Genomic DNA, 19,090 nt, shown 5'->3' on the forward strand with positions numbered 1-19,090 from the left:
TGCTCCACAAACAACGCTACACACACAACGCAACACACAAACAACACCGCTCTCACCCCCCCGCCACACCCAGACAACACCCAGGACATGTACAGTGCCCTACACAAACACTTGGTAACTACACACAACAACATATATATATTATATATATATATATATATATATATATATATATATATATATATAACAAAAATCAAACATTAACTACACAATACGTAAATTCTAGAATACCCGATGCGTAGAATCGGGCCACCTTCTAGTAAGTGTATATTATATGTATATATATATATATATATATATATATATATATATATATATATATATATTATATACATATACATACATACATAGTCAGGGCCAGAAATATTTTTTGACAGTGACACAAGTTTTGTTATTTTAGCTGTTTACAAAAATATGTTCAGAAATACAATTATACATATAATATGGGCTGAAAGTGCACACTCCCAGCTGCAATATGAGAGTTTTCACATCCAAATCGGAGAAAGGGTTTAGGAATCATAGCTCTGTAATGCATAGCCTCCTCTTTTTCAAGGGACCAAAAGTAATTGGACAAGGGACTCTAAGGGCTGCAATTAACTCTGAAGGCGTCTCCCTCGTTAACCTGTAATCAATGAAGTAGTTAAAAGGTCTGGGGTTGATTACAGGTGTGTGGTTTTGCATTTGGAAGCTGTTGCTGTGACCAGACAACATGCGGTCTAAGGAACTCTCAATTGAGGTGAAGCAGAACATCCTGAGGCTGAAAAAAAAGAAAAAATCCATCAGAGAGATAGCAGACATGCTTGGAGTAGCAAAATCAACAGTCAGGTACATTCTGAGAAAAAAGGAATTGACTGGTGAGCTTGGGACCTCAAAAAGGCCTGGGCGTCCACGGATGACAACAGTGGTGGATGATCGCCGCATACTTTCTTTGGTGAAGAAGAACCCGTTCACAACATCAACTGAAGTCCAGAACACTCTCAGTGAAGTAGGTGTATCTGTCTCTAAGTCAACAGTAAAGAGAAGACTCCATGAAAGTAAATACAAAGGGTTCACATCTAGATGCAAACCATTCATCAATTCCAAAAATAGACAGGCCAGAGTTAAATTTGCTGAAAAACACCTCATGAAGCCAGCTCAGTTCTGGAAAAGTATTCTATGGACAGATGAGACAAAGATCATCCTGTACCAGAATGATGGGAAGAAAAAAGTTTGGAGAAGAAAGTGAACGGCACATGATCCAAGGCACACCACATCCTCTGTAAAACATGGTGGAGGCAACGTGATGGCATGGGCATGCATGGCTTTCAATGGCACTGGGTCACTTGTGTTTATTGATGACATAACAGCAGACAAGAGTAGCCGGATGAATTCTGAAGTGTACCGGGATATACTTTCAGCCCAGATTCAGCCAAATGCCGCAAAGTTGATCGGACGGCGCTTCATAGTACAGATGGACAATGACCCCAAGCATACAGCCAAAGCTACCCAGGAGTTCATGAGTGCAAAAAAGTGGAACCTTCTGCAATGGCCAAGTCAATCACCAGATCTTAACCCAATTGAGCATGCATTTCACTTGCTCAAATCCAGACTTAAGACGGAAAGACCCACAAACAAGCAAGACCTGAAGGCTGCGGCTGTAAAGGCCTGGCAAAGCATTAAGAAGGAGGAAACCCAGCGTTTGGTGATGTCCATGGGTTCCAGACTTAAGGCAGTGATTGCCTCCAAAGGATTCGCAACAAAATATTGAAAATAAAAATATTTTGTTTGGGTTTGGTTTATTTGTCCAATTACTTTTGACCTCCTAAAATGTGGAGTGTTTGTAAAGAAATGTGTACAATTCCTACAATTTCTATCAGATATTTTTGTTCAAACCTTCAAATTAAACGTTACAATTTGCACTTGAATTCTGTTGTAGAGGTTTCATTTCAAATCCAATGTGGTGGCATGCAGAGCCCAACTCGCCAAAATTGTGTCACTGTCCAAATAGTTCTGGACCTAACTGTATGTATATATATGTATATATATATATATATTATATATATATAATACACACACACACACACACTGATGAGTGGAGGTCTGCCTGCAGGGACCGCACCAATACGGGTGATATACGGGGACAAGCTCTGCGGTTACCTTGCTGGCATAGTCCTGGAGCAGATGGAGCATATACTGGTCTATTATATACATCTGGGGTCCTGGGATGACGTCGGTCTCGGGGTTGTATCCGGACAGGTTTCCCAGCATGAACCGCACTGTGTTCCGTAACTACAAGAGGATACGGTCAGGTTAGGTAATGAGCGCTGTATGAACCCCAAACCGAAAGATAGATAGAAAAATTCAGCGAATCTTGCTACATCCCATGTATCACACATAACTGCCATATAAGAATATCCCCCGGTGTGCCATGCTGGGCATCATGGCCTCCTGGCCTTACAGGGAGTTGCACAAACCACCCCCCCACCCCCAAAAAAAGAGAAGAATGCTTTTCCCATGTACCCCTGTTATATGCCTCAGATGCACCAATATGTCATTTTTCTTCTTAAAGGGGTTATTCCAGTGATACAAATTGGTGGCCTATCTGTAAGATCTGACCGCAGGTGTCCAAAATGACAGCACATGAAGGTTGAAGATCATCACCATCTATAACTCAGGAGCACCACAATATAAGCACATGTCAGGGATGCCGCAACGCTCTGCATAGGAGTGGGGCCGGTTCTGCAGCAGCTCAGTCCTGATGGAGCGCAGGACCGGCCTGTGTAATTGTGCGGATCAGCAGGGGTCCCCATGTGTCGCAGGGGACGTAGAGCACTAAGGACGTGTGGACTGTACAATTACAGAAGGGAAATTATAAACGTCTGCAGATCCGGGCTCTGGTGATAAAACGGATGAGTTTTCTTATGCAATGGTTGATCTACGAGTGACGAGCGGTGATTGCTGCCCTACTGAACCCTCTGCTGCCCTACTGAACCCTCTGCTGCCCTACTGAACCCTCTGCTGCCTGTCGTCTTCTCCAGTTAATCCTTGTTCTGCACACATATCGTGGTGTGTGACTCCTCTCACATTTACAAGCAAATCTTAAAAATCAAGCCCTGCGTTTTTTTATTTCCTCTGTTCCCCCATTCATGCACTGCCTGATGCTGCCACTAGGGGGCAGTCTATATGTACCACTATATGATTCCCACTTAGATTATAAGATCCTAATAAATGCTCCTGTCATCATTACACTGGAGCGTTACCTTATTGATGTCCGTCTGAGCTGAGTTTAGGACGGTCGGACCAATCACCACTTCTGTAAAGACATTGGACTCGGCCACCCACCAACGCAGGACGTCTGCTCCGTAGGCCGGCTCCTTTGTTTTGTCCTAGATGAGAAAAAAAAGTAATTATATTAAATTATATATGTGCATTTATGTATGTAAGTATATATATATATATATATATATATATATATATATACACACACACACACACACACACACACACACATACAGTGGTACCTCGCTTAACGAGTAACCCTCTTAACGAAAATTTCGCTTAACAAGCAAAGCTTTCTGTAAATTTGTAACCCGCTTTACGAGAAAGCTTTGCTGGACGAGCAAAATCCTCACCGCACACACTTCCGGTTTCGTCCATCCACCACACTCTGACCCGCACTTGCAGTCCACACAAACACACAAGTACGCACAAACACACACAAACACACACGCACACACACACATACAGTGTTATGCTCACCTTACCTTCCGTTCCACCGCCGGTCTCATGGTTCTTGTAGTTCCTGGGTACATCGCGTCGTCCTCGCGGCGAACTACAAGACCCAGGAGGCCTGCGATGGAACGGAAGGTAAGGTGAGCATATAATATAACATAATATGTTTACCTTTCGTTTCATTGCCGGCCTCCTGGGTGCTGTAGTGCGCCGCTGCGTTCCAGTCCACGCTGTGTATCTGCATCCATAGCGACGAGGGAGGACATTCGTGTCACCGCTAATGAAAGGCAGAGCGCTGGCCAATCAGAGGCAAGCGGCTCTGCCTTTGACGTCAGCGCTCTGGCTGGGAACTTCCTGCCTCGTCGTTATGGTAACGCGTTACACAGCCCGGCCCCGTACCAGAGAACAGCAAGTCCCAGCAGACCGGCGATGGAACGGAAGGTAAGGTGAGCATATAATATGTGTGTGTGCATGTGCATCTGTGTGCATGTGCATCTGTGTGCGTGCGTGCGTGCATGTGTGGAATGATAGAACAGGGGACCAGGATGGGACATTTTAGAAGTTGTGGAACGGATCGTCAGCATTGCAATGATTTCCTATGGGAAATCTTGCTTTGCTGAACGAGTACCTTAATTAACAAGCACAGTCCCAGAACGGATTGTTCTCGTTAAGCAAGGTACCACTGTACATATATACACACACACACACAGTCACTCTTTGCTTAATTGCCCAGAAGGGGCTCTGTCCTTGACTTAGATGTGGGTCTCAAAAACAAGACCGGCCTCTATCAGACATTCAAGGCCCACATCTCTGACCACTGTACACAGATCTCCCATTTTTTTCAATGTCTGGAGCTCTAGAATAAGGTAGGATATTTTACGTATCGGTGGCCATTTTTCCTTGTCTTACCTTCCCACCGTTGATAACAACATCGGGGTCCACCACATTTCCTACAGATTTTGACATCTTCTCTCCCTTCTCGGATAAGATGAAATCATGGACAACCACGTTTCTGAAAAGGTGAGGAGGGAGAAGCACTGGCCATGATTAAATGACGTGGATACCGGAGGATTTTCTCTACCTAAAATGCACGTGGCAGCGGCATACACCCGCGGGTCTCCCGCATTCCCCAATGAAGAGATGGAGAAATCATTTTTGTGATGTGGATTGAACCTTTTGGCTTCTGCAGCCTCTAGGTACCATGGTACATACAACCCCTGGCAATAATTCTGGCCTCCCCTGGCTCTGAGGAAGTTCATTCAGTTGGTTACTTTTGTTTATAAAAAGCAGATCACAGACGGCACCAAACTAAAGTCATTTCAAATGTCAACTTTCTGGCTTTAAGAAACACTAAAAAAAATCATGGAAACATAATGTGCTAGCCAGTAACGGTGACTTTTCAAGACCAAACAGGGGGAAAATTATGGAATCACTCAATTATGGAAAAAAAAATTATGGAATCATGAAAAACAAACAAAATAACCATCCAATACATCCCTAGTATTGTGTTGCACCACCTCTGGCTTTTATAACAGCTTGCAGTCTCTGAGGCATGGACTTAATGAGTGACAAACTGTACTCTACATCAATCTGGATCCAACTTTCTCTGATTGCTGTTGCAGATCAGCTTTGCAGGTTGGAACCTTGTCATGGACCATTTTCTTCAACTTCCACCAAAGATTTTCAATTGGATTGAAATCCGGACTATTTGCAGGCCATGTCATTGACCTTATGTGTCTTGTTTCAAGGAATGTTTTCACAGTTTTTGCTCTATGGCAGGATGCATTATCATCTTGATAAATCATTTCATCATCCCCAAACATCCTTTCAATTGATGGGATAAGAAAAGTGTCCAAAATTTCAATGTAAACTTGGGCATTTATTGAAGATGTAATGACAGCCATCTCCCCAGTGCCCATACCTGACATGCAGCCCCGTATCATCAATGACTGTGGAAATTTACATGTTCTCTTTTATTGTTTAGCTTTTCTGTATGTAAATTCCATTTCCTTTAGGCGGTTTCTTACAGTTCGGCATTGACTCAAGTTTTCTCCCATTTGTTCCTCATTTGTTTTGTTGTGCATTTCCTGTTTTGGAGACATATTGCTTGAAGTTTCCTGTATTGACGCTTTGATGTCTTCCTTAGTCTACCAGTATATTTGCCTTTAACAACCTTCCCATGTCGTTTGTATTTGGTCTAGATTTTAGACACAGCTGACTGTGAACAACCAACATCTTTTGCAACATGGCGTGATGATTTACCCTCTTAAGAGTTTGATAATCCTCTCCTTTGTTTCAATTGACATCTCTCGTGTTGGAGCCAAAATTCATGTCAGTCCACTTGGTGCAACAGATCTCCGAGGTGTGTTCACTCCTTGTTAGATGCAGACTAACGAGCAGATCTTATTTGATGCAGGTGTTAGTTTTGGGAATGAAAATTTTCAGGGTGATTCCATAATTTTTCCCCCTGTTTGGTTTTGAAAAGTAACCGTTACTGGCTAGCACATTATGTTTTCATGATTCTTTTTAGTGTTTCTCAAAGCCAGAAAGTTGATATTTGAAATGACTTTAGTTTGGTGCCGTCTGTGATCTGCTGTTTTTTAAACAAAAGTAAAACAATTGAATGAACATCCTCAGAGCCAGGGGAGGCCATAATTTTTGCAAGGGGTTGTACAAGACAGCAAAGTCTCTCTCGTCGCCTCAACTCTTATGACCCCATCGAAGGTGAACTTTCAGATAAGAAGAAAATTCAGAATTAGAGCGATAAGGAATCGGACCCAGTTGTCTGCCATGTACTCGAATATATAGAAGCTGCAGAAGCCAAACAGTTCATAATTTGTATAAAAAAAATATTTTTAGCCAAAAATAGGTTCGTAACCCAAGTAAGGGTTTGCTCCATTACGCTCCTCAGCATGTGATATCCCGGTCACGTCCTTATCTGTTCCCACCATTGCCAGACGACCAACTTTTATTGCCAAACCAACTTGAAGCCTTCCTGTTTGGCCTTTAAGTAATCAGTGCAATTACTGCGCCCCAATATCAACAACTGAACGACGGGCCAAAGAGCAAAGGCCGGGAGGTAGATTAGTAATGGCCTCAGTGCTGATAGTTGCTTAGTGAGGATGAAATGAAAGAGAAGCTATAGATTATATACGGGGGTGGAGGCTGCATTGACGTATACCACTGTACAGGCAGACGTGGCACGGTATAGGGGGTTTATTTGTGGGACGCCCCTGAATGGATCAGTGCAGCAGATTACTCTTGCACACGAGTATATAAAAGATACATCAGCCTAAAAGAGGACACTTTTTTGGGCCTTTATTAGGTACATTGGACCTAAGGATACAGTGGCCCTTCCTAGATTAAAACTGGCCATATGCAAAATCAGCCATGTGCACCATTTCTTAAACACTGTAATGTGTATGTGACCCTGTAGCATTAGCTTTCACCATACTCGATATCCCAATAAATACACCATGCCTCATCAAATCATGAGTCTTTATTGAGGACAGATTAAAAACAAATCACAAAAGGACAAAAATAAAAAATATTGTTACTAAAAACACTAGGCATGGAGAGCAGGTCATGCTCCAATTCTCCATAAAGTTATATTCAAATATACATAACTATAATTTTATATATAATTATATATATATATATATATATATTATGCATAACTAAATATACATAACTATCTATATATATAATTGCCTTATTCTGTCTGTCTGTCTGTCTTGCTCCAAAATTGTGTCCTTACGGTGACACAAAGCTGATTGGCCGCTGGGCTCGCCATGGCCCCGCCCCCCGCACGGATTGGCCGCTCGCCCAGGCTGCGCCCCCACACGGATTGGCCGGCCGCTCGCCCAGGCGCCGCCCCCCCCACAGATTGGCCTCTCGCCCCGGCACCCTGCAGGCATTGGCAACTCGGCCACGCCCCGCCCCCCTCACGCAATGCACGCTAGCTCTGGCCCCGCCCCCCCGCATTCACCGAATCGACACGGTCACGGAGCCACGACTACCAGGTGAGTACTGTACCCCTGGGAGCCCACATCAGCGTACACCGCCAAACCAGCCGACACATACCCTCGCATTGCTGGGGCTGGCCGGCGTATGCTGGTGGGAGCTCCCGTGCGAGCGGGGGACGAGATACGCTGGTAACCATGCTAGCATAGTTACCAGCGCATCAAGGTCCTGCAGCGGCGGAAAATACACACACGCACACACATAACAGCACACACACACACACACACACACATCAGATCACACACATCAGATCACACACACTCTCACACACACATCACATCGCATCCACACACTCACAGCATCCTGGGATATCGCTTGCTTCTCGGCGGCGATATTGTGCTGTGAGCTTCCAGGACCTGCCGGAGGATCACATGGCCAGAAGCATGTGGTATCTCCGGATGTTGTGAGTATGAGCGCGTATGTGCAATATCGTCAATGTGTGTGTGCGTGAGTGTATGCGATCGGGTGTGTGTGAGTGTATGCGATCGGGTGTGTGTGAGTGTATGCGATCGGGTGTGTGTGAGTGTATGCGATCGGGTGTGTGTGAGTGTATGCGATCGGGTGTGTGTGAGTGTATGCGATCGGGTGTGTGTGGGTGTGTGTGAGTGTATGCGATCGGATCTGTGAGTGTCGGCAGAGGAGCACGGCATGCTGGAGGAGGCTGGGAGGAGAGAGGCTGATCCTGGGGAAGGCTGGGATGGGGAGGCTGAGAGAAGAGAGGCTGAGGCTGGGGGAGGCTGAGGCTGGGGTAGGCTGGGAGGAGAGAGGCTGATGCTGGGGACCGAAAAGGCTGACGCTGGGAGGAGAGATGCTGATGCTGGGGACCGAAAAGGCATCAGCTGGGGACAGAAAAGGCTGATGCTGGGAGGAGAGAGGCTGATGCTGGGGACAGAAAAGGCTGATGCTGGGAGGAGAGGCTGATGCTGGGATGAGAGAGGCTGATGCTGGGATGAGAGAGGCTGATGCTGGGGACAGAGAGGCTGATGCTGGGAGGAGAGAGGCTGATGCTGGGAGGAGAGAGGCTGATGCTGGGAGGAGAGAGGCTGATGCTGGGAGGAGAGAGGCTGATGCTGGGAGGAGAGAGGCTGATGCTGGGGACAGAGAGGCTGATGCTGGGGACAGAGAGGCTGATGCTGGGAGGAGAGAGGCTGATGCTGGGGAAGGCTGGGATGGGGAGGCTGAGAGAAGAGAGGCTGATGCTGGGGGAGGCTGAGGCTGGGGTAGGCTGGGAGGAGAGAGGCTGATGCTGGGGACCGAAAAGGCTGACGCTGGGAGGAGAGATGCTGATGCTGGGGACCGAAAAGGCATCAGCTGGGGACAGAAAAGGCTGATGCTGGGAGGAGAGAGGCTGATGCTGGGGACAGAAAAGGCTGATGCTGGGAGGAGAGGCTGATGCTGGGATGAGAGAGGCTGATGCTGGGATGAGAGAGGCTGATGCTGGGAGGAGAGAGGCTGATGCTGGGAGGAGAGAGGCTGATGCTGGGAGGAGAGAGGCTGATGCTGGGAGGAGAGAGGCTGATGCTGGGAGGAGAGAGGCTGATGCTGGAAGGAGAGAGGCTGATGCTGGGAGGAGAGAGGCTGATGCTGGGAGGAGAGAGGCTGATGCTGGGAGGAGAGAGGCTGATGCTGGGAGGAGAGAGGCTGATGCTGGGAGGAGAGAGGCTGATGCTGGGAGGAGAGAGGCTGATGCTGGGAGGAGAGAGGCTGATGCTGGGAGGAGAGAGGCTGATGCTGGGAGGATAGAGGCTGATGCTGCGGGCAGAGAGGCTGATGCTGCGGGTAGAGAGGCTGATGCTGCGGGTAGAGAGGCTGATGCTGCGGGTAGAGAGGCTGATGCTGGTGCAGCATGGGGGATGGAGCACGTTTGGGAGTGCGCAGCATGGCGCATGGAGCACGTTTGGGAGTGCGCAGCATGGCGGATGGACCACGTTTGGGAGTGCGCAGCATGGCGGATGGAGCACGTTTGGGAGTGCGCAGCATGGCGGATGGAGCACGTTTGGGAGTGCGCAGCATGGCGGATGGACCACGTTTGGGAGTGCGCAGCATGGCGGATGGACCACGTTTGGGAGTGCGCAGCATGGCGGATGGAGCACGTTTGGGAGTGCGCAGCATGGCGGATGGAGCACGTTTGGGAGTGCGCAGCATGGCGGATGGAGCACGTTTGGGAGTGCGCAGCATGGCGGATGGAGCACAATGGGGGGTGCGCAGCATAGGGGATGGAGCACGATGGGGAGTGCGCTGTATGGGGGATGGAGCACGATGGGGAGTGCGCTGCATGGGGGATGGAGCACGATGGGAAGTGCACACCTCCCCCCAACACACACGCGCGCACTGCACAACACACCACACACACACACTGGGAACCACAAACAACTGCCCTACACAGACACCCACACACACAGACAACGCTGCACACACAAATATACGCACATACCGCACAACACACACATTGCACAAAACATACCTCCCCCCAAAACACACCACACACACACACAAACCACACACAACGCTACAGACACACAGCGCTCCACAAACAACGCAACACACATACAACACCGCTCTCACCCCCCGCCACACCCAGACAACACCCAGAACATGTACAGCGCCCTACACAAACACTTGGTAACTACACACAACAACATCTATATATATATATATATATATATATATATATATATATATATATATATATAACAAAAATCATACATGAACTACACAATACGTAAATTCTAGAATACCCGATGCGTAGAATCGGGCCACCTTCTAGTAATATTATAGCTATTTAAAAATGGTGGTAATCAATATAAACACTTTTACAACATTACCATATAAAATAACCAATGATGCATTCAAATCCATTATATCATAGCATTATATGCATAGCATCATCAGTAAACCCACCCCATTAGTAACATCACATAGACAAACCTGATGTCATGATATACAGAGTATGACACTGCTCCCTCGCCACACACTCCAACGCACGTTTCACAAAATCTTCCTCAAGGGAAATTTATATGGAAAATTGGAGTATGACCTTCTCTCCATGCCTAGTGTTTTTAATAACAATATTTTTTAATTTTGTCCTTTGTGATTTATGGTTTTATTCTGTCATCAATAAAGACTCATCGTTTGATGATGTATGGTGTATTTATTGGGATATCGAGTTTGGAAATATCTGTGGTATATCCTAGTAGTTTTCTGAACAGAAATATATTTTGGCATTTTCTTCTAATTTTTGGGTTAAAGTATTAGATTTCAGCTGTCTCCTTATAGAGATATAGTCATACCTTGGGCCGAACCCTAGTACATGTGTAAAAAAAGAAGTGCGACTATATAAAATTCTATTTATTCCGACATCAAATATGGCTGCATCAGTTGTCATCGTTTTTGCAAAAATGGCTGATGAGATGATTAAAAGGGTTGTCCCAACAATCTCGATCTTGGTTCATTGTCCCTCAAATTGATCGGGTTGTCAAACATGAGGCATCATCTTGTGCCTGTGCAGTGATTTGGTGCACAGACGACGTTGCTGCCCTTCCTGCACCGGGCCGACATGCCGATTCCAGTGATCACGCCACTCTGCAACTGGTCCAGGAGAGGACGGACAGTCACTGTCTATTGAAGCCATAATGGCAGGCAGGTTTTTTTTAGGTTGGGGGTTGTACAGGCGATTGGTACTTTTTAGGAATGGTTTCCTAGATAGCACTGTTAGTCACCTGATGTGACCTTATTAGGACAGAGCCTAGTAAATCTGATGATGCTTGGTTTACTTTAGCATTAGCGCTATCTGTGCTGGTCATGTGAGTGATGAAAGTTTGGAGATAAACGGATGGATTTTGGGATAATCCCTTTAAATATTCCATAATCTGTGTACCCTGATCTTACTTGTAAGGAGCTTTATTCCTGGTGGCCACACTGGTGAGGAGCGAGGACTGGAACCATCCCCCGAGCTGATCCTTCCCCTCCAGGTACACGTCCGCTCGCTGCTCTGCGTCTACATGCCACAAGAAAAAGTAGCTTGTTAATGTGTGCAATCTCCCAGTAAAGTATGAACTGGTCACGGTAAATTACCACTACATGCTCCCGGCCATCACAGCTCATCACTCGGCTTTCCCATAATATCCAACCCGTCACAGCACACCTGGACAGATTGGCCACTCAGGATTCCAGGAAAGTTAGGATTTGCCGCTCATTGTCCGAGTCACACAGGTACACGGCAAAGAAGCTCTACGACACCGTGCTACAGAGCTCTGTGCAAAACCACGATGGAGCAATGAACGGACCCATTCACTGACAGCAAGGAGAGATCTGCCTAATGTATATCCATAATCTCTGTCCATGTTGTGGTGTTGTGCGTCTCGGCTGGGACATGTCGTTGGACGCAGGACAGGATTGGGGATCTCATGTGATATCGGTTTAACTTTAATTCAGCGGCTCGGCAGTAACATGTCAGCAGGGACGGGCGTCGTAAAGCACCAATCGCCCTGTTAAAAAGTAAGCAAAACAGCACAACAATGTTTGCCGACGATCCAACCTGCCAGCGGTGAAAGAACTTAGCGGGGTCACCGGGATGGAGACTGCCAAGAGCTTTCACTTGATGGGGTACATAACCCCCATTCATTTCAATGGGGGACACCGTACATCTGATCTCCCACTAGACACTAGGAGAGAAAGAGTCCTGTTTTCTGTAAGGTAATATATAATAATAATACTTTATATACACACACACACATATATATATATATATATATATATATATATATATATATATATATATATATATATATATATTAGATGTCTAACAATGTAGACCAGCTCACTCCTGTGAATCACCTGGAACCTCAGCTGACCTGGATAACTCCGTTGTGCCCGGATCAGGATGTAGGAGTACATCCATACAAATGTGAACAACGGCAAAGCAGAGTCCAGCAATAACGTGTGCAATCCAGGATGTTAAAAAAAATTATCTAGCATCCTGGATTGCTCACGTTATTGCTGGACTCTGCTTTGCCGTTGTTCATAATATATATTATATATATTATACATATATATATATATATATATATATATATATATATATATATATACATACATACATACATACATACATATATATATACATACATACATACAGTGCCTACAAGTAGTATTCAACCCCCTGCAGATTTAGCAGGTTTGATAAGATGCAAATAAGTTAGAGCCTGCAAACTTCAAACCAGAGCAGGATTTATTAACAGATGCATAAATCTTACAAACCAACAAGTTATGTTGCTCAGTTAAATTTTAATAAATTTTCAACATAAAAGTGTGGGTCAATTATTATTCAACCCCTAGGTTTAATATTTTGTGGAATAACCCTTGTTTGCAATTACAGCTAATAATCGTCTTTTATAAGACCTGATCAGGCCGGCACAGGTCTCTGGAGTTATCTTGGCCCACTCCTCCATGCAGATCTTCTCCAAGTTATCTAGGTTCTTTGGGTGTCTCATGTGGACTTTAATCTTGAGCTCCTTCCACAAGTTTTCAATTGGGTTAAGGTCAGGAGACTGACTAGGCCACTGCAACACCTTGATTTTTTCCCTCTTGAACCAGGCCTTGGTTTTCTTGGCTGTTTGCTTTGGGTCGTTGTCTTGTTGGAAGATGAAATGACGACCCATCTTAAGATCCATGATGGAGGAGCGGAGGTTCTTGGCTAAAATCTCCAGGTAGGCCATGCTATCCATCTTCCCATGGATGCGGACCAGATGGCCAGGCCCCTTGGCTGAGAAACAGCCCCACAGCATGATGCTGCCACCACCATGCTTGACTGTAGGGATGGTATTCTTGGGGTCGTATGCAGTGCCATCCAGTCTCCAAACGTCACGTGTGTGGTTGGCACCAAAGATCTCGATCTTGGTCTCATCAGACCAGAGAACCTTGAACCAGTCTGTCTCAGAGTCCTACAAGTGATCATGAGCAAACTGTAGACGAGCCTTGACATGACGCTTTGAAAGTAAAGGTACCTTACGGGCTCGTCTGGAACGGAGACCATTGCGGTGGAGTACGTTACTTATGGTATTGACTGAAACCAATGTCCCCAGTGCCATGAGATCTTCCCGGAGCTCCTTCCTTGTTGTCCTTGGGTTAGCCTTGACTCTTCGGACAAGCCTGGCCTCGGCACGGGAGGAAACTTTCAAAGGCTGTCCAGGCCGTGGAAGGCTAACAGTAGTTCCATAAGCCTTCCACTTCCGGATGATGCTCCCAACAGTGGAGACAGGTAGGCCCAACTCCTTGGAAAGGGTTTTGTACCCCTTGCCAGCCTTGTGACCCTCCACGATGTTGTCTCTGATGGCCTTGGAATGCTCCTTTGTCTTTCCCATGTTGACCAAGTATGAGTGCTGTTCACAAGTTTGGGGAGGGTCTTAATTAGTCAGAAAAGGCTGGAAAAAGAGATAATTAATCCAAACATGTGAAGCTCTTTGTTCTTTGTGCCTGAAATACTTCTTAATACTTTAGGGGAACCAAACAGAATTCTTGTGGTTTGAGGGGTTGAATAATAAATGACCCTCTGAATAAACTTTTCACAATTTAAAATAAAAATAAAAAAAGAAACATTCTTTTTTGCTGCAGTGCATTTCACACTTCCAGGCTGATCTACAGTCCAAATGTCACAATGCCAAGTTAATTCCGAATGTGTAAACCTGCTAAATCTGCAGGGGGTTGAATACTACTTGTAGGCACTGTATAATATATATATATATATATATATATATATATATATATAGAGAGAGATATAGATAGACAGATAGATATAGATATATCTATATCTATCTCTATATATATATATATATATATATATATATATATATATATATATATATATATATATATATATATATATATATATATATCTCTATATATATTAATTGTATTAAAATTATATATATATATATATATATATATATATAATATTTATAATTTTAATAGAATTAAATTATTATAAATAATAAAATATATATATATATATATATATATATCTTTTTATTGATAATTTAATTATATTAAAATGATATATATATATATCATTTTAATATAATTAAATTATCAATAAAAACAAAAATATATATATTATACATATATATTTTATTATTGATAACTTAATTCTATTAAAATAATATTATATATATATATATATATATATATATATATATAATATTATTTTAATAGAATTAAATTATTATCAATAATAAAATATATTATATATATATATATATATATATATATGAGATATATAATTTTAATACAATTAAAATATATATATTATATATATATATATATATATATATATATATAGATAGATATATATGTAGAGAGATTATATATATATATATATATATATATATATATATATATATAAAAATAAATATAAATAAATAATTTTATACAATAGTATATTATATAATAATAATATTTACATTTATATAGCGCTATTGATTCCACAGCGCTTTGTAAATGTAAGGTCCATTTCGGTATGTCTTTGGAGTATCAGAGGAAACCGGAGAACCCGGAGGAAACCCACGCAAACACGGGAAAATATACAAACTCCTTGCAGATGCTGTCCTTGGTGGGATTTGAACCCAGGACCCCAGCGCTGCAAGGCTGCAGTGCTGACCACTGAGCCACCGTGCTCCAGTACTTCGCTTCTCTGGTGTAATCTAAATCATGTATAGCTGTGGTAAACACGACTCCCTTCGTGCCCAGACAACTGGAGAGACCCCAACCATACAAGAAAATGCCATTAATCTAAAATCGGGATGATGGGAGTTGCACTTTGGCAACAGCTGGGAATTGGAAACCCCCCAATGTAAGGTAATATCCCCGCGAGACGAAGTAGTGCACCACTTTATGGCACGATGGGACTTTTAGTTTTGGAGATCGTTGAATATGACAGATGTAATAAGAGCGCTGCTGACAATTTTTAATGCTCTGTCCACATTTAGTTATTCCTTTACGTTTGGTGTATAAACTGGGGAAGCTCCGGGTGCACACGCCAAATAGAACCACACCAAAAAGACATGTCCTTGTGGGGCAGCCTGTATGATAGGAGTTTCCAGACTTCAGCCTACCTTCCAGAACATGGGCCCATGATGTTCCACTGTCAAACCAGATGTCCAAAACATCCCGCCCTGGCTCAAAATCGAGCACGTTGGCTCCGCTGGCAGCCTGGCAACACAGAAAGAAACTTTTTGTTAGTTTTATCATTGCAAATTAGTATTATTTATCTAATTGGGATCCTCCCGCCATTACTATTTTACTATTTCCAGGAGTGGTCATGGGTCCAACAGCATTATAGACAATGAAGGGGCCCGCAGCTCGTGCCACAAGGGTGCCTCATGTAGAAGCTCAGTAACAACATTTGTGCCCGTGTAAACCATGAAATATGGCGTGTATGTAGATACCTGCTGCAGCACGGATTTAGGAAGCAGTTCTTCTACCGGATGCGTCCACCACACGTCGCTGCCATGCTGCTCCACCAGTTTAATGATATGACCAATGGTGTGCCTGTGAGGAGAGAAGAGGAACAACGGAGAAGGACGTCAGAACCCAATTTATGCAGCAAGTAATATGTATTAATTTATATAGTGCCATTAGTTCCACAGCGCTTTACATACATTGGCAACCTTGTCCCCATTGGGGCTCACACATCTAAAATCCCTACCAGTAGGTTTTTGGAGTGTGGGAGGAAACCGGAGAACCCGGAGGAAACCCACGCAAACACGGGGAGAACATACAAACTCCTTGCAGATATTTTTCATGGTGGGATTTGAACCCAGGGCCCCAGCGCTGCAAGGCTGCAGTGCTAACCACTGAGCCATCCTACAGTGCTAACCGCAGAGCCGCCATACAGTGCTAACTGCAGAGCCGCCATACAGTGCTAACCGCAGATCCGCCATACAGTACTAACCGCAGATCCACCATACAGTGCTAACCGCAGAGCCACCATACAGTGCTAACCGCAGAGCCACCAGTGCTAACCACTGAGCTACCAGTGCTAACCACTGAGCCACCAGTGCTAACCACTGAGCCACCATACAGTGCTAACCACTGAGCCACTATACAGTGCTAACCACTGAGCCACCGTGCCGCCCAGTATAAACGATAGGTACAATCTATACTGCAGAGAGTGGTTATATAATGACTAGAAGGTGGCCCGATTCTACGCATCGGGTATTCTAGCATTTACGTATTGTGTAGTTTATGTATGATTTTTGTTATAGATATATAGATTATATATATATATATATATATATATATATATATATATATATATGTTGTTGTGTGTAGTTACCAAGTGTTTGTGTAGGGCGCTGTACATGTTCTGGGTGTTGTCTGGGTGTGGCGGGGGGTGAGAGCGGTGTTGTATGTGTGTTGCGTTGTTTGTGGAGCGCTGTGTGTCTGTCGCGTTGTGTGTGTGTGTGTTGCGCGGTTTGTGTGGGTGTGGTGTGTTTTGGGGGGAGGTATGTTTTGTGCAATGTGTGTGTTGTGCGGTATGTGCGTATATTTATGTATGCCGCGGTGTTTGTGTGTTGGGTGTTGTGTGTGTGCAGCGTTGTCTGTGTGTGTGGGTGTCTGTGTATGGCGGTGTTTGTGGTTCCCTGTGTGTGTGTGTGTGTGTGTGTGTGTGTGTTGGGGGGAGGTGTGCACCTCCCATCGTGCTCCATCCCCCATGCTGCGCACCCCCCATCGTGCCCCATCCCCTATGCTGCGCATTCCCCATCGTGCTCCATCCCCCATGCTGCGCACCCCCTATCGTGCTCCATCCCCCATGCTGCGCACTCCCCATCGTGCTCCATCCCCCATGCTGCGCACTCCCCATCGTGCTCCATCCTCCATGCTGCGCACTCCCCATCGTGCTCCATCCTCCATGCTGCGCACTCCCCATCGTGCTCCATCCTCCATGCTGCGCACTCCTCATCGTGCTCCATCCTCCATGCTGCGCACTCCCCATCATGCTCCATCCCCCATGCTGCGCACCTCCCATCGTGCTACATCCCCCATTCTGCGCACCCCCCATCGTGCTCCATCCGCCATGCTGCGCACTCCCCATCGTGCTACATCCCCCATGCTATAATAGTTCTCCTATTATACTCAGAGAGGAGTATAATAGGAGGACTGTAATAGGAGGAGTAGTCCTGGGGGGAGAGGAGTATAATGCCGGCTCCCTGCACATGTGTACCGGGAGCCGGTGTACACTGGTAACTATGATACACATCGGGTAACCAAGGGACCTTAGTTACCCGATGTGTATAATGGTTACCAGCGTTCACGGCCTCCGTCAAGATCCCAGCATCGCAAGGTTATGTCTGGCGCTGCTGGGATCGTGACGGAGCCGGTGTACACTGGTAACTATGATACACATCGGGTAACCAAGGGACCTTAGTTACCCGATGTGTATAATGGTTACCAGCGTTCACGGGCTCCGTCAAGATCCCAGCATCGCAAGGTTATGTCTGGCGCAGCTGGGATCGTGACGGAGCCGGTGTAGAAGCAAGCGATATCCCAGGATGTTGTGAGTGTGTGGATGTGATGTGTGAGGTGTGTGTGAGAGTGAGTGTGATCTGATGTGTGTGTGTACTTACCTGGGAGTCGGAGCTCCGTGTCAGTTGGGCCAGAGCGAGCGTGCATTGCGTGAGGGGGGCGGGGCCTGCAGAGAGCCGGGGCGAGAGGCCAATCCGTGTGGGGGGGCGGGGCCATGGCGAGCCCAGCGGCCAATCAGCTTTGTGTCACCGTAAGGACACAATTTTGGAGCATGACAGACAGAATAAGGCAATTATATATATAGATACCTAAGTGACCCATTACCTGCACCTTGAGAAGGTAATACCACAATAGTCCTCCTAGTAGCACCACCAATGTATGGCTCATGTGTATAGAGGATGAAACTATAGTCCTATCTGCGCTATTTTCCTGCGATAATGCTGTTCTGAATTGCTTGGACCATTATATTTTAATGAATTTATTAATAAAAAGAAAGAAAAGATTTTTTAACAGCATCCTGGACTGCTCACGTTATTGCTGGATTTTGCCTTGCTGTTGTTCACACACACACACACACACACACACATATATATATATATATAAAAATAATATTAACAAAAATAAAAAATTTCATGTATTAGAAATGTAGTATTCCCAAAAAGGGTTTTTTTTTTGTTTTTTTTTATTAAAAAAGTAAATCAATAGAAAAAATATTGCCCATTATTCAGAGGATTTCAAATTATAATAGTGCACGTTTTTCTGAATTTTCTACTCTGATTTTGTAGAAAATTCAGATAAACGTGCACTATTATAATTTGAAATCCTCTGAATAATG

General features: G+C 44.7%; 1 protein-coding gene across 1 annotated transcript in view; it reads right to left on the reverse strand.

The window, feature by feature from the left end:
- The window catches only part of IARS2 (isoleucyl-tRNA synthetase 2, mitochondrial), a 145,251-nt gene that overhangs the window by 16,655 nt on the left and 109,506 nt on the right, over nucleotides 1-19,090 (reverse strand). The window contains exons 13-18 of the mRNA XM_075339113.1: nucleotides 16,176-16,278; nucleotides 15,843-15,939; nucleotides 11,623-11,731; nucleotides 4,621-4,723; nucleotides 3,240-3,365; nucleotides 2,137-2,268 (exon numbers count right to left, since the gene is read on the reverse strand). Coding sequence (XP_075195228.1) covers nucleotides 2,137-2,268; nucleotides 3,240-3,365; nucleotides 4,621-4,723; nucleotides 11,623-11,731; nucleotides 15,843-15,939; nucleotides 16,176-16,278 — 670 coding nt within the window. The remainder of the gene's footprint in view (nucleotides 1-2,136; nucleotides 2,269-3,239; nucleotides 3,366-4,620; nucleotides 4,724-11,622; nucleotides 11,732-15,842; nucleotides 15,940-16,175; nucleotides 16,279-19,090) is intronic.

The sequence above is a fragment of the Anomaloglossus baeobatrachus genome, chromosome 3 (assembly GCF_048569485.1).
Source record: "Anomaloglossus baeobatrachus isolate aAnoBae1 chromosome 3, aAnoBae1.hap1, whole genome shotgun sequence".
Taxonomy (NCBI): Eukaryota; Metazoa; Chordata; class Amphibia; order Anura; family Aromobatidae; genus Anomaloglossus; species Anomaloglossus baeobatrachus.